Raw genomic sequence first — 16374 nt, 5'->3', positions numbered from 1 at the left:
GGCCTGGGTAACTGCTTTTGTTGAGCACCACACACAGTTTAATTCTCAAACAGCCCACATAGGCTAACGTCTGCGTATGCTTTTTCCCTCCCCCACAGAATTTTCAAGGTGGATTTATGTGGTACAGACGCACAAAGCTGTATCTGTTCAAGAGCAGGTCCAATGCTGTGCACATGGATTCACAAGCAAGCTTTGGAAAACTGAAACGTGTGTGCACGTAAATCCCAGCCCCGCCCAAACTCCGCGTGCCCAGCCCCCACCTCGGAATGCTTCTTAATGATGTGCAAGAAAGTCCGCCCAAAATTGTGTTCTGTGCATGCTCGCCAGGGCTATGTTCAAAGAGCCACTTACACACAGAAGACTGGGTTTTCTGCCCAGGAATGTCCCCCCGCAACACCCCTTATCTTACACCCCTGCAACTACTTATTGTTTTGGATAAAAATGCCCTTTTTGGATTTCATGACATGGCAGCGCGTGCACGCAACGAAACGCTAACGCCGGCACCAGACCTCTTGGACATCGGGAAAGCCTTGCCTTGCCTTCTCGACCTCTACTCACTTTCACGGTCTTCCTCCATCCCATCCTCGTCCCACTGTTCCTCGTTGGCCAAGAGGGGACTGCGAGACTCACAGGTGTTTCTCATAGGGAAGGAATGGCCATCGCCCAGGCTGCAGATGTAAAAGGACAGAGTCAGAGAATGCACTTTGCGGTAATACCTACATAATTGCATTTTCCTAGCGGCAAGGTGCTCATTCCACCACTGGGAAAGAGAGAGAGAGAGAGAGAGAAACCACCTAGTAACTCGAAAACGCTATAACACATGCGAAAACGCCATAACGCGATTTGATAAATGACCCTGTTAGATTATGGGTCCACTGGGGCCAGGGAAATATTTCATTGTAATTTGCTTTGAAGTGCCTGAAAAACAGAATATCAATAAATCCTGCTCATGCTCATCCTGCTCGAGACATTCATTTTGTCAGCTGGATGGGGAACAGTTTGATCCCAACAGAATCTCTCCTGATGAACATGAGCAAGTGCAACCAGGACAGGTCTTCCTACAAAGCACGAACCCTTCAGGGAGAGCGAGCAAGAGAGACTTACTTTATGTACTGGGAACAGGAACAGAATCAATAAATGGCACACTACATTCTTGCCGCATACCCTGGAAGGAGGTGTACACACCAGTGGCTGAAGCAAAGAACTGAGGGTTACCCCAAGTGCAAAATCTTGGTCATCTCTGGAGATTAGCAAATCATGTTCAGTACCTTCGCTGGCCTAAATGGAGCCTAGGCAGCCAGTTAGGGGCAGGGAGGGAATTCCCCCTTCAATGTTATGGTTGGTGGACAGAAGGCCCTGCCAATCTAATCTTGTGTTCTGTCCAAAATCTCCTTCATAAAATACTGGGCAAAGTTAAATTGGTGGATATCACTAGGAAATATTTTCTTTGTGTAGGGCCAGTTTCCTGGAACACTGAGTAACGTCCGCTCCTGAGGGGTAAAGCCCTTCCTTCTTTTAGGAAAACGTGTACAGCATGGATATTTACAGCTGCTTTTAGAGAAGAGTAATACTGCTTCTTTTTTTGGAAATTTTTAAATTGTTTTTATTTTCGGTAGCTAAGTTTGTTGTGATGTGTTTTTATTATATTACTGTTCAGATTTATTTTATGATTTTTTTTGTTTCTTTTTGTCCGAAATGTGTAAGTTTAAATGCATTTTTTTTTCTATTGCACAATATTGCTTTCTTTCAATTTTGTTGTATGCTACTCTGGGAGGAGAGATCTACAAACATGAATAAATAAATGACACAGCCACCGATGACGTGGCCAGCTGCAGGGAAGTCCCCCTCCTATGATTTAGCCAAGCGTGCAATGTTGCATTACTTGCAAGTAATACAACGTTTGGGAACATGGGATCGTTATTAAGTTACAGGGAGCAGTTTAGGATCTATAAGTTAAAATCTGAAGCACCGTTTGGATTAAGCGATCAGATTGATTGGTTTTTGCTCCTTTAAATTTGATTTAAAGGGCAGGCTGAATGTCATTGACATCATTTTGAATGTCATGTGATGGAGTCCCTTTAAAGGAGGACGATGTGGAAGGGAACTTAGGTTCACCATGTTTTTGAGTACAACAGGCAGCGCGTTGCGAGCATGTTTTAAGATCAATTTATAGATTCAAACAGATGACGGTGGAGAGCCGAGATGTACAGTGATCAAGTGGCTTCCCCTGATGAAGTATTTCGAAACTGGGCCTCGTTGGGGCAAATTTGCCATTGTTGAATGGAAGTCTCAGGATCTAAGCTCAAGCTAAGTAACATTCAGAAAACATTCGCCTAAGTGACTATTTGATGTCTTTAGAGCTTTAAATGTTCAATTGGTGAACTGTTCCTATCTTTGTTTTGAACTTTTCACATTTTTAAATAAAAAAAAAATTTTTTTGGACACATAAAAACAAAAAAATCTTTTTTGATAAAAATAATAAAAGGTATTTAGGGTGGACGGTGGTGTTCATGATTAAAAATTAAGGTACACCGGGATGGTGCCCTGAAATTTTATGAAACATCACCTTACACTCTTTAAAAAAATTTTTAGGTGTGAAAAGCGAGTTTGAAGTTGATTTTTAAATCAGTGATCATTTTTGGCAAATCTTTTGAAAGTGGATAAGATGCAATAACATTAAAAGACAGCGTATTAATATTTAGAGGCAAGGCTCAGTGAGATTTTCAGATATTGTAGTTTGTAGAATTTGGGATTTATATTTTTAGTGTTTATTTTACTTGATGTATTGCTATCCTGAATTAATATAATCCTGTCTATGGATATTATGAATTATTGCTATGTTACAATGTATTTATGAGTGTAATGATAGTTTCTATGTATTGATGTACCTTGCCTTTGATTGTGACATGCATCGAGTGATGGCTTTGCCAGGAAAAGTGTGTGCCCCAACTAAATTTACATTACAAGACAACATGTTTCTTCTCCCCTTCAGAAACAAAGTACAAACCGTGAGGATAAGTGCATGGCTATCGCACCCTGGACCTGGCTGCATGCTCACATACCAAGACTGCTGGAAATACATCAGACAATGGCAAATGATAGGGCGGTCCCGACTCCACCTGCAGGATCTGGGCTCAGTTCGTAAGCCCCTGCTTTCTGCTCCTTAGGCTGGCTGAGATTTAGGATGCCGCAGAGGGATCATTCACAGCCTCTGGGGGGAGGGAGTCTTAGTCATTGCTCAGTAGCAACACTTGGAGGGTGATATTCAGGGCTACGTAGCCAGATAAGTTAGGACTGATCCAGCTAAGCAGCAGCAGTTGAATATCCAGCCCCACCGAACCACTGCCACTAGGTAGTGGGCGGGGTGACGGTGTTCTGGGAGGAGCCGAATATTCAGCGTTAGCCAGATAACTTATTCGGCTAAGTCTGGTCAGCCCTTAAGGCTGAATATGGACCTCCTGGTGGCCAAATTCAGGTACATACGGACCTCCTGGTGGCCAAATTCAGGTACATACCAAGTTAAGGAAGGGGCTGTGGTTTGTGATCCAAAGTTGAGGACTGAAGGGGTCAAAAATGGGAGGCTCAGGCTGCTCTCACCAATTTCTAATTGAGCAGGAGTGAAAAGAAACTGCAGGTTAAAAAAATAAATAAATAAATAAAACAAGGCAGAAAAAACTTACCTGGAAAGGACAGGTATTAACCACAGCGTCCTGTCTTCCCCAAACACTTGCTGAATGTTCCTCAGGAAGCCCAGATGGAAACCGTTTCTATCAGGGCCGCTCTGAAATACTGGAGGAGAAAAGGCTTCTACAACCAGACAAAAAAAATATAAAAAAGATTAAAACAGCAGTTTTCTCTCTTAGCAAATGATGGGGGACCATGAGGTCCGTCCCGGCATTACTGCAGTTCCCCTGCTGAGCTAATCAGGAAGCCCCCCCCCGGGTGCAAAAGCAACGCCACCAAGGTCTTAGAGGGCAGAGGTGCAGAACAGCTGGAAATGAGATAATTGTTAAATAATCATTTTCAGCTGGTAAAGCAGTGCCCGGCGCCATTGTTTTTAGAATTTATTTTTTTTTGTTTTGGCCTGGAAGTTTCCTATCGTTCCTTTAGGCTTCGAGCAGAACCTGAATCAATCCGTATTGGGGCCGCGGTGCTGTGATCCTTCATTTCCAGCTGCTTATAATTGCTCTCTCCCTTCTATCGAGCTCAAACGTTTTGACAGGAATCTTTCAGCTACAGGCCACAGGCCCGTGGCTCCCTCCAGAATGTGGTTCGTGTGCCCCTCGAGGTCTATATTCAGCCACAAACAAGTTAGCCTGAGATATTCAGTGGCACAGCCGCTCCGCTGAATACACTCAGCTACCTCACACTTAGCTGGATAAGTTTATCCGTCTGATTATATGACAACCTAGGCTTCTCCAGCTAACAGGGTCACCTTTCATAATGCGATGGGCCGTTATCACGTGCGTCAGGGCCTTGTCGCGTGCCATAACAACCGCACCGCGCTGATAACGTTTCAGTGAGGGAAAGGGGAGGGGTCTGTACGGGATTTTAAAATGTTTGGGCCCGGCTGCGCTGCAGGCGATGATGTCTGAGACATTATCGCGGCAGTAGCGCTGGACATAACTACACCTTGTACAGGGGCACTATAGGGGCAATAGTGTGCACCACGACTGCAACTGCGTCAGGTGAAAACACTATCGCACCCCCCTCCCCCACCTCTTTTCTGAGCCGGCTCTTCATGCCACTATATTTACAGCGGGATGAAAAATCTAGGCCTAAGCCGGATGAGGCTGAAAATCAGCAGTGATCCAGCTAAATGCCCCCATTTCCACCTCTCACTTATCCAGCTGTTTAACCAAACAAACAACTAGCAGCCGGCCAGCTCGGCTGAATTGTCAGACGACACCAATTAGCCAGCTAAATGGCACTGAACATTGGCCTCCTTGTTAGGCATCGCTGTTGTGGAACTGCTGCGTCTAAATCTCATCCTCGGACAAGGCAACCGTGAGACACGTCTGTCTATTCATGTGCAAGCGAGAAGAGAGGCTTAGACAGAAGGCGGCCCACCTTCAAAAGCCATTTAGACAGATAAAGTAATAGTAGTTATCCATCTAAATGGCTTGCCCAGCTAATTGTAGCCAGATAACTAATTACCCAGCTAGAATTTAGCTGGATAAGATGGGGGCTTTCCAGGGGTAGGCAGGAGGTGTTCTGGGGAGAAGCAGAGATAGCCACATAAGTTAATCAGCTGACAACCACGCTGCTGAATATGCACTGCTAGTTATAACTGGCTCACTAGCACAGCAGCTGAATACAGACTTAATGTGTTTCTGGAACCACGGCCCAAGGCAGCACCAAACAGGACTCTGCGTGTTTCAAACCAGAAGCAGCCTTGTTCCTCACTAGCATAACAGAACAGCACCATGCAATCTCCCGCTGCTGCTAGCTGTGCACCGCAAGCAGAGACGTGTCAGGAGTTGCATACGAGATCCTGCAAAGCTGTGGCTCGTTGCAGGCTAGCAGGGCCTCCAGGAGTGCCCACAATATCATCAGGGGAAGCTGCTTTTACCTGTCTTCAATCAGATTGTTTTGACGTGGACAGTGGCATTTTGGAAGTTAATTGCTTCTACCCCCTCCTGCATTTGAGAAGCAAACAGTGCCCACGTGAAGGTGACCAGGAGTCTCAGTTATATCCCCCTTCAGTCATTTCCCCAGCCTTCTCTCCCCTGTGCTTGCTGTGCGGTAACTCTGGCATTCGTCTTTCTTACCCAGAGTGGATCGGTTTCTGCTGACCAGCCAGCAGTGATAGCCAAAGAGAAACAGGAGGCTGACGAAAAACATGAGTGCCACGAAGAGAAGGAAGAGGACGTGGAACTTGGAGCGACTGTTCTCCAGTGCATTCTTCAGGAGAGGGGAAAAAAAAAAAACAACGACAAGTTCAAAAGTAAAAAGTAAGTATTCCAACTTCAGAAACAAACAACGCTTCTGCATTCATTTTTTTCAAACCTAGAATGTGTTTAAAAGGAGAAAGCATCAACTGATTAAATCGCTGAGCAAGTGCCATGAAGATGACTCTTAGGTACACTCACAGAGGCCAAAGGCTCCTATGCTGGACTCATAAAGGAGAACTTTGCTTCCTTAGTTCAAACAGCAGGTTGGGTATTTACCTTAGGAAGGCTCGTCAGCCATACTCAAGGAGAAAGCGCCTCACACATCAGCCTGCCTTACCAACCCAGGCATTTTATAGCAAAGTGACGAGCTCAAAGTTATCTTGAATCCTGCTGTTTGCCACGTCTTGAATTAGCCAAATAATCTACTAGGCTAATTCCAAATAGCAGAGTAGGCAGAAGAAATTATTCCACTTACTTGACCCCCACCTCAGACTGCCCCTGAAATGCCTCTCACGTACCTGGATAAATTTGGTCCAGATAATGAATTATGCAGATAAAATGTATCCAGATAAGTGTCAACGATATTCAAAACTCAGCATTTATCCGGATTACTCCATCGCCATCTAGATAAATGCCTTTGAATACTGACCTCTGAATGTTTAGGTATTCTGTTTATTACACCGGTTTCTTTTTAGATTTGGGTTGATCTTGATTATACTGTACATATATTAGAACAACGATCTACACTTTTTTTCTGACTCACCTCTGGGCTCGTGAATAAGGCGAGGAATCGAGGACGACTAAATAAATAAACCAACCAACCAGCCTCTGAATGCCCCGATTCAAAGAGCACAAGGGAAGTTTAGCTCCCTAAGTGACCAAGAACATTAAATCGTCCCTATACACAATCCGCCTGTCCCTGTCACAACAGGGTTTTATGTTACTTCCTACAACAGGTGTCTCTTACAAATAAATGTTTGACGGCTTTGTTGCTATCGTGTAACAGTTACATCAGCAAAAAAGCCCTGAAGCAGCCAGCACGCCTGTAGCTTTCTCTGCCTTTCAGCTCTGGGTGAGCCACAGATGCTTTATGTGCCCACTACTCGGCTGTCGGTTAAGAGTGGATGGGCCCACACGGGCACACCTGTGCACGAACAGAAAGGGAGGGGGTAGCGTGCCCCTTTCACATGGACAGCAAAAGTCCCTTGAGAGCCCCAGGACTGCCTATCAGAATATCTCTCCCTCCACACACACACACACACACACACACTAAGGGGCTCATGCACACAGCCCAGCGCACTGTTTAACCCGTGGTTGGACACACGTCGTGCACACGGGTCCACAGTCTCTCATGCTATAAGGGGATCAGCGCGTCCACAACGCGCCGCAAAACTAAATAGCGCTCATCATATGCAAATGCATGCTGATGAGGCTATTAGCTATTCTCCCTCAATTCAAAAAAAAAAAAATGCATCCGATACGCACATTTTTATGCTCAGAAATTAACATCTGCCCACAGCAGCCCAAAAAGTTGTACAGAAAAGCAGAAAATACTGCTTTTCTGTACATCCTCCAAATTAATATAGGAAAATTGGTTCTTACCTGTTAATTTTCATTCCTGTAGTAACATAAGATCAGTCCAGTATCCTGGGTTTTGCCTCCCCTCCATCAGATGGAGACAAAGTTTTACTGACACTGCCACGTAACCCGAGGTGCCATCTGCAGTCCCTCAGTATTAATCTGTACCCAAGCCAGAAATGCAAAACCATATCGATAGCTTCTAAACTGAACCCCCTATGAACGAGCAGAAGAGGAAAACCTGAATTGGAAACTGTGCCCACACCAAAACCTTGTGTAGACTAACAAGATAAAAACTGTGCCATTCTTCAGAGTAATTAGACAAAAAACTGATCAAGCTGACTCTCCTAATCTCCCTTTCCTCCACTGGGTGGGACTCTGGCTTGATCTGTGATACTACAGGAACGAAAATTAGCAGATAAAAACTAAATTTTCCTTTCCCTGTACGTACCCAGATCAGTCCAGACTCCTGGGATGTACTAAAGCTTCCCTAAACAGGGTGGGACTGTGAGAGTCCTGCTCGAAGCCCATGGCCTCTGGTGCCTGGACATCCAAACGATAATGCTTGGCAAAAAGTAAGCAACAACTTCCAAGTCGCCCTTCTACAGATCTCTTGCGGCGAGATTTGCTGACCCTTGGCCCAGGATGCCGCCTGAGAACGGGTGGAATGAGCCCGAAGTCCTTCCAGAGCAGGACAACCTTGACAGATATACGCCGAGCTAATTGCATCTTTCAACCACCTCGCAATTGTGGCTCTGGAAGCCTTATGACCTTTTTTGGTACCAGACCAGAGCACAGAAAGATGGTCCGACAAATGGAAGCTGTTCGTAAATTCCAGGTACCACAACACAGCACGCTTCACGTCTAAACGCCGTAACTCCTTAGCCTCAGGCGACATAGGGCTCTGATTTGGGAAGCACGGGAGCTCAACGATTGGTTTAAGTGGAAAGATGACACCACCTTCTGCAGAAAGGACGGAACTGTTCTCAAGGAAACACCCTCATCCAAAATCCCCAAGAAAGGCTCCCTACACGAAAGTGCCTGAAGCTCAGAGATGCAGCATGCTGCACAGATGGCTACCAGGAAAAGCGCCTTCAAGGTGAGGTCTTTCAAAGTCGCTCATCTCAGAGGTTCAAACAGAGGTGCACACATGCCCCTTAGGACCACATTAAGACTCCAGGAGGGGCAAGGTCTCCAAAATGGAGGGCGCAAGTGCTTCGCTCCCCGAAGAAAGCATACCACGTCCAGATGAGCTGCCAGAGAAATGCTGCAAACTTTACCACGAAGGCATACCAAGGCCACCACCTGAACCTGGAGGGAATTAAAAGATAAACCCTTGCCGAAACCTTCCTGTAAAAAGCCCAAGACTTGCACCACCGAAGCTCGCATGGGATCCACCCTCTGCTCGGAAAACCAGATCTCAAACTCCTTCCAGACTCTCGCGTAGGCCAAGGACATGGAAGTCTTCCAAGATTACAAGACAGTAGAAATGACCCCTTCTGAGTAACCTTTGTTTCTCAAACCATGCCTCTCAAAAGCCAAGCCGCTAGACAAAAGCAATCCGCATGATCCAAACAAACAAACAGGACCTTGGTGCAGAAGGTTCAGCAGATGAGCTAGGCGGAGTGGTCCATCCACTGCTAGGTTGACTAGGTCCACGAACCACGGACGTCTTGGCCACTCCGGCACAATGAGAATCACTTCGCCCAGATGAACCTCTATGCGACTTATGATCTTGCCCACTAGTGGCCATGGAGGGAAGACATACAGAAGAACATCCGTCGACCAAGGCAGAACCAGGGCATCCACCCCCTCTGCTCCTCTTTCTCTTCGCCAACTGAAGAAATGCGGGGCCTTGGTATTGTGGAAAGTTGCTATCAACTCCATGCATGGCGTACCTCATTTCCAAATGATGAGACTCATCACTTCTTCCGACAGCTCCCATTCCCCAGGGTCCAGCTGTTGTCGACTCAGAAAATCCACTTACACATTGTCCGTGCCCGCGATGTGGGAGGCTGCCAAACGCTCCAGATGTTGTTCTGCCCAGGCAATCAAAGGCTGGGCTTCCTGCGCTACCGCTTGACTCTTGGTGCCCCCAACTGACGATTGATGTAAGCTACCGTGGTCGCATTGTCCAACAAGATCCTCACCGATCTTCCCTTCACTAGGGGTAGAAATTGTTATGGCTTTGAGGTATTTGAGTGGATTCTTGGGTACTGTGGGGATGACCACGCCCATGGGGAGGAGCCCCACGAGGAGCCACAGTACTGGGCTAGACTCAAGACGCTCAAGTGAGGTGATCCAGTGGTAGCAGTCCAGGGACCCTCGGCAGAGCGGACCCATCCCACTGAGATGGTATAGTGAGATCCAGGAATAGGTTCCCAGCGCAGCAGAGCTGTTGGTGAGACAGACTGAGATAGTTAGATTACTCACTAGTTGGTAGCTGTATGGTTGAAGATTCTAGCAGGCAGAGGAAGTCGAATACAGGCACTGACCCTGGGAGAATAGGTCCTCGAGGAGAGAGTACCTGATCCCAGATAGGCACCTGAAAGAGAGCAAAGGGCCCCCGAGGAGCGGGTACCCAATTTAGTGAATTACCCCGAAGGGCAGAGAGAGCTTCCAGCGGCAGCAGGAAGAGTAGCTCGATCCAATCTGAATCCGATCCTTGCTAACTCAATGAGCTAGCAAACAAGGGCAGGCTAAATACCCGGATAGCGTGACGTCACTCGAGGGGGACGTCCCCGAGGTTCCTGCCATGACGTGAATAAAGACGTGGGTGGGTGGCGCGCACACACCCTAGGAGTCCCTTAGGAGAAATATGGCATGAGGCTTTGCCATAGCTGTTCCGGGGACGCCGGAGAGAGTGGCTTGCAGACGTGGCGGTAGCCATCTTCCCAAGGCTAGTGGGGAGAGCAGAGAAAAAGGTGAGGCACAAGGGTCGAAGCCGTCTGAGGCAGACGGACGCAACAGAAATGCCTGCAGGGCCAGGAATACAGCTCTCGTCTCTAGCCAACTGATGGACATTGGAGACTTCCTTCAATAACCACTGTCCTTGCACCGACTGGTTCTGACACACCGCTTCCCGCCCAGAGAGACTGGCATCAGTGGTGAGGATCGTCCAGACCGGGATGTCCAGTATCACCCCCCCGTTTTAACGTGTCTGGCAGGAGCCATCGGGAAAGGCTGGCCCGAGCACACTCCAAGAGGGTGAGGAAGGTGAAACTGCTCCGACAAAATGGGTCCCAGTGAGGCAGCAAGTCTGACTGCAGAGGTAGCAAATGAGCAAACGCCCACGGCACCAGCTCCAAAGTGGAAGCCATAGACCCAAGAACTTGTAAGTAATCCTAGACCTTGGGCACTCGTCTTCTTTCCTCCCCCCACCAAGACTGCAGGTTTTGCACCTCCGTCTGCTGGAGACAGAGAAATACTGGGGGACTGCAGGCGGCACCTTGGGTTAAGTGGCAGTGTCAGTGAAACTTTCTCTGCTGGAGGGGAGACAAAATCCAGGAGTCTGGACTGATTCAGGTACGTACAGGTTAACACGGCGATATTAAGTCGGAGGAATCAAAAGTTTAAAAGAAAAAAAAAAAAAAGAGTGCCAGCAGTCTGCTTAGGGAAATGGATGCTCAGTTAACGAGCGTCTGTTTTCCATGGCTGTGCACCGGTCAGGAAAACGGATGCCGGTAAATCGAGCATCCGTTTTCTTAACCCGCAGACAGCCGACCTCTCCTGGGCACCTGCTGCCAAGGAGGATCTAGGGGCGTGCAGTCGACCCTAGTGCCTCCTTGGCAGCATGACCCCTAATTTAAATATTGCATCGTGCACTCAGGAGAAGCGACTGGGCGCGTGTTAGGAAAGCGGGTGGTTCGACTCTGAGCGCCTGCTTTTTGTGCTCTTCTATTGCATCGGCCCCTAAGTTTCACGCTACAGCTACAGTTGGGGAGACCAGGAACGCTGATCAATGGAGTCCCTATTTCTTCTCAGGGCTCGAGGGCATATACTTAGTATTTCTAGAGCTTTAGGTGTCATATTTCTCAGGTTGTATAGTAAAATACCACAGAGCTGTACATTAAAGGAGCATCAGGGCCCAGCAGATTGGCCGTTCTTGATGTTTCTAATCTGTTAAAAAAGGCTCACTACTTCCGTTCACCTCCTACTTTACCTTCTATTTTTAGAAGGAGGCTCTTACAAGGACATTTTTTTGATTGTGGACTTCATTACATAAAATTAAATAATCAAAAGGAAAAAAGAAAAAAAAGAAGCCATGCAGAGATTTAAGATCCCCTTATTTTAAAAAGTAAAACTCACCGTCCAATACATGAGGAAATATTTGAACACTGTTGCAGCAATGTAGAGGCAATATAATAATGAATACACCAAGAACAGGAGAAAGAATTTGTAATTAGAAAATCCAACGCAATTATTCACCCTGCAAAATAAAACGAGAAAAGCAACTCTGGAGCAGAATAATATACGCGTGTACCGGGTACACGAGACCCTTCCAACCCCACTCCTCCCTACCCCCTGGCTTTCCATACACCTAGAATAAATATTCATGCATGCACTTGGTCTAAGAAGCAGGTTCATTTGTAAATTCTGGCTACTCTGAAAACAAATTGCAATACGGCGTCCACTGATACACGTTTATTCTGTTTTAATGTTTTTAGTCTGTTTTAATTGTACTATTTTGTAATGATATTGTTGTATCTGCGTGGAACAAAAATTTTGGTAATGATGCAGAAAATAAATCATTGTATATAATAAAAAAAAAATAAAAAAATTACACGAATGGTGCCCAAATGCAGAAGAAATTATCAAAAAAAGTGTTCCGCGTTGGCCCTGAAATTCTTTAAAAGGTTACACAGCCAGGGCTAATAATGAGAACTGTTTATGGCCATGGGGTAGCAGCAGAAAACAAGCAAGAGAGCAAAATAAGCCCAGCGGGAGGAGTAAGCCCAACGCGCCATTTTGCATGCCACCGCTGCTGCAGTCAAGCAGGAGCTCTACGTATACAGACTGAAATATTAGCTGGCTATATCATGGGCTGGATGGGGACAGGGTCGGTTACCCAGCTACGTCAGCGGGATGAAGGCTGATTTCCAGGGTCATCCGGCTATGTCAGAAAGCAGGCGGAGAAAACTCACCTGGGCCGACTTTGTTACAGCCGGGTACATTCAGAGGCACGGCCGGGCCGCTGCATATCCAAGCACAGCTAGCCGGCAGAAAACGGAGCCCTCTATCCATACACAAATATGGGCCGATCACCGCTCTCTACCTGCAACTTGCTAAGAAACAAAGTGCAGGCTGGCTACACTTTTCCTTCGATGATGCACTGTCGAACCTTTTGCTCTGCTAGGAGTCTCGCACACTTTCTTTCATTTAGAGAAAGGTGGAGGATGTGGGGGGGGGAACAAGCAGCAGGGCCACGACTGAAAGTCCCAGGGAGCTTCAGTTTCTCCCCTCCCCCCATTATTGGCGGGACGGCGGAACCAAGAGCAGGTCCTGACCCAACCGCAACCCCAGCCGCGAAACAAATAAATACATATAAATGGATAGCTTGACGTTTTTGTTGATGAGCTATGTACCGGTAATTCTGTACACCGCTTAGCTCAATTTTCAGTTGTTACACGCGGTTTAGAAGTAGTAATAAATAAAACATGTGCGGAGACAGGAGATTGTGAAATGAAAAGGTGAAAACGCTGGGGAAAAAACCCAACAACTTTGTTACGGGTGGCATTTCCACTAACACTACTAGAGCTAGCCAAGAAGTACTCAGTATAATAACATCCTTTCAGTTCAAGCGGAAACAACACTTCCAGGAAGAGGGTACGACTAGGAAAATCACTGCAACTGGATGAGACTGTGGTACAGAGTGGGAAGTGGCAGATCCCTTGCTGGTGCAGACTGGAAGGCACAAAGCAAAGCAAGAAATTACCATGGACAGTGGTGATCCATCTTTAAGACGCAGCTGTAAAAGGAGAAAAAAAAAAAGCAAATTCACAGTTATTTATAGAATGCCACCACTCTTCGGTGATCCATAGGTTCAGGGAGCTAAACATAAACAGATTGCACGCTGCACACAGGAGGTGGGAGGTCCCTGCACCAAAGGCCATGCAACACAAGCAGGTGATCCAGGGAAGGGAAGATGAACGCATGCAACATACACAAAGGAGCACAGGAAACAAAAAAAAGGAGAGAACAATACATGCATTTTCTTCCAATTTCCTGAGCCACCTTATTTTTTTTCCCAGTTTCAAACTCAGTTTATTCTGCCGCAGTTCCCAAGTTTGCATACAATGGAAGCTTTATCCCCAGGCTGCATTTCACAAGGGCTCTAGCTGGATACACTCAGGCCGATGCAATACAGAGAGCTCAGCCGAGTGCACTGCTTACCCCGTGGTTGGACGCGCGTCCACAACTAATAGCACTCAACGCATGCTGATGAGGCTATTAGCTATGCTCCCCATACCAAAAAAATAAAAAATAAGGCTCCCAACCCACACATTTTTACGCTCAGAAAGTGTACAGAAAAGCAGAAAATACTGCTTTTCTGTACTTCCTCTGACTTAAAATCATGGCAATATTAAGTCAGAGGAACAAAAAGGTGGAGAACCTTTAAAAAAAAAAATGTTAGGTTAGGAAAAGGGAGATGCTCAATTAACAAGCGTCCAGTTTCCTAACCCGAGCCGGTGCACAGGTTAGGGAAAAGGGCACTCGTAAAACTGAGCGTGGGTTTTCCTAACCCGCTGACAGCCACCTCTCCTGCTGCTGAAGTGGCACCAAGGGGTGCACCGTTTCCCCTACCGCCTCCTTTTACCGAGGCAGCGGATTTAAATGTTAAATTGGGCACCCCGGAGAGTGGGCACTCAGTCATGAGCACCCGTTTATTGCATCGGCCTGACTGCAATGTAGATGAGCTCTATGATAAACCAGGAGTAAAATCACACTCTCTCGCGTGACATTCTCCCCAGTTTTCTGCCTCGATTTAAATATTCTCAGGACATTTGGCCACCCAGAAACAAACCGTGACAGCAGACAATGATTACAGGCCCACCTTGTCTGTCTATTCCCTCTTCCTACTGCAATATTGCAGCTCCCACATGATCTCTGGCTTTACCCTTGATTCCCCAAACACTAAAGATCCTCTGTGCTTCTCCCAGGCTTCCCTGAATTTTTTTTACATTGTTTTCCAGTAAAACGTAATTTACTAAACCCTCTGTATAATAATAGTGATGATTAAAAAAAAAAGTTCAAAGTAAATTCAAAGAAAACAGCTAAAACTTAGATTCTTCTAATATGTTCTCGTCTCTGGACAAAATGTCCCTACCTCCCGTCTGACTATTCTTGGGGGTATTCTCTGCCCCCCCTGCTGTGTACCATAAAGCCGGACTGAAGGATGCTGTCACCTAGGTAACCTGCACCGGGGCTGAGCGCAACCCGTCACCCCCAAAAGAAGCCCGCTCCGGTAACTTACATGCCACAGACTGAGCAGTGGTGGCAGCGATCCGGCTTGATGACCTGGCACCTGTCGCAGAACCGGATTGCTGAAATAGCAAAGCAGAACAGGTCAGTGAGGGAAGCAAGAGCTGCCAAGTGACTGCCTTTGCACAGGGCGCACTGCTAACCCTGGGAACTAGACTTAAGCATGCTTTCCATTCGAGCACCGATATTACACCTTCAAGCTCCTTTTAGAGACGTTTCAGAACATAGATAGCAAGTGGTAACAGATACAGAGCTGCTGGCCAAACGTGAATTTTCAAAGCAGTTATGCCCGTAAAAGTGGCATATATTGTAGCAATTTTCAAAAGCCCGTTTATGTGCATAAATCCTTTTTGAAAATTTATTTCATGGTGTTCTCCTCCTTCAGTGCATTTCAACAGGAGCTCAAGACATCTCCCCCTCTTTCTCTCACAAGCATCTGCATGTTGGCCCCAAGCAACAATGAGAACATACATCCAACAAAGATCCATTTCATCAGCATTTATTTCATGCTGCTTCACAAAGAGAGCTCAAAGGGAGTTGCAACAGGAAAAATACAACACTTTCATAATGCTACTAGTGCCCTGCAATTACTCTGTGATCTCGCATACCTGACAGGACACCGAGGCCACTGCTCAAATCTGCAGAATTCTTCCATGGAAGGTTAGGAGGTTACTCAATAGGGAAAATAAAATGTACAAAATCAGCGGCCGAAGGAAAATTGGTTCTTACCAGCTAATTTTCGTTCCTGGAATACCACAGATCAGTCCAAGCAAGTGGCTTTTGACATCCCTACCAGCGTGGAGGAGCAGCGTCCTTGTCCCCATGTCACTGTCTCCCACTTAGATTGAAAGATCATTTTGCCTCGCTGGAGTGGAGGAGCAGCGTCCTTGTCCCCGTGTCACCGTCTCCCACTTAGACTGTAAGATCGTTTTGCCTCGCTGGAGTGGAGGAGCAGCGTCCTTGCCCCCTGTCACCGTCTCCCACTTAGATTGTAAGATCGTTTTGCCTCGCTGGAGTGGAGGAGCAGTGTCCTTGTCCCCGTCTCCCGCTTAGACTGTAAGATCGTTTTGCCTCGCTGGAGTGGAGGAGCAGCGTCCTTGTCCCCGTCTCCCGCTTAGACTGTAAGATCGTTTTGCCTCGCTGGAGTGGAGGAGCAGCGTCCTTGTCCCCATGTCACTGTCTCCCACTTAGATTGAAAGATCATTTTGCCTTGCTGGAGTGGAGGAGCAGCGTCCGTGTCCCCCTGTCACTGTCTCCCACTTAGACTGTAAGATCGTTTTGCCTCGCTGGAGTGGAGGAGCAGCGTCCTTGCCCCCTGTCACTGTCTCCCACTTAGATTGTAAGATCGTTTTGCCTCGCTGGAGTGGAGGAGCAGTGTCCTTGTCCCCGTCTCCCGCTTAGACTGTAAGATCGTTTTGCC

General features: G+C 46.9%; 1 protein-coding gene across 2 annotated transcripts in view; it reads right to left on the bottom strand.

Annotated features, from left to right (window-relative positions):
* ZDHHC15 (zinc finger DHHC-type containing 15) overlaps positions 1 to 16374 on the bottom strand; it is a 61061-nt gene that overhangs the window by 20685 nt on the left and 24002 nt on the right. For both annotated transcript variants that reach the window (XM_029607657.1, XM_029607658.1), the window contains exons 5-10: positions 14947 to 15016; positions 13408 to 13440; positions 11781 to 11901; positions 5772 to 5904; positions 3681 to 3807; positions 559 to 668 (exon numbers count right to left, since the gene is read on the bottom strand). In XM_029607657.1, the coding sequence (XP_029463517.1) occupies positions 559 to 668; positions 3681 to 3807; positions 5772 to 5904; positions 11781 to 11901; positions 13408 to 13440; positions 14947 to 15016 (594 nt within the window). The remainder of the gene's footprint in view (positions 1 to 558; positions 669 to 3680; positions 3808 to 5771; positions 5905 to 11780; positions 11902 to 13407; positions 13441 to 14946; positions 15017 to 16374) is intronic.

Source organism: Rhinatrema bivittatum, chromosome 6 (genome assembly GCF_901001135.1).
Source record: "Rhinatrema bivittatum chromosome 6, aRhiBiv1.1, whole genome shotgun sequence".
Lineage (NCBI taxonomy): Eukaryota > Metazoa > Chordata > Amphibia > Gymnophiona > Rhinatrematidae > Rhinatrema > Rhinatrema bivittatum.
This window is presented reverse-complemented; position numbering and strand designations above follow the sequence as displayed.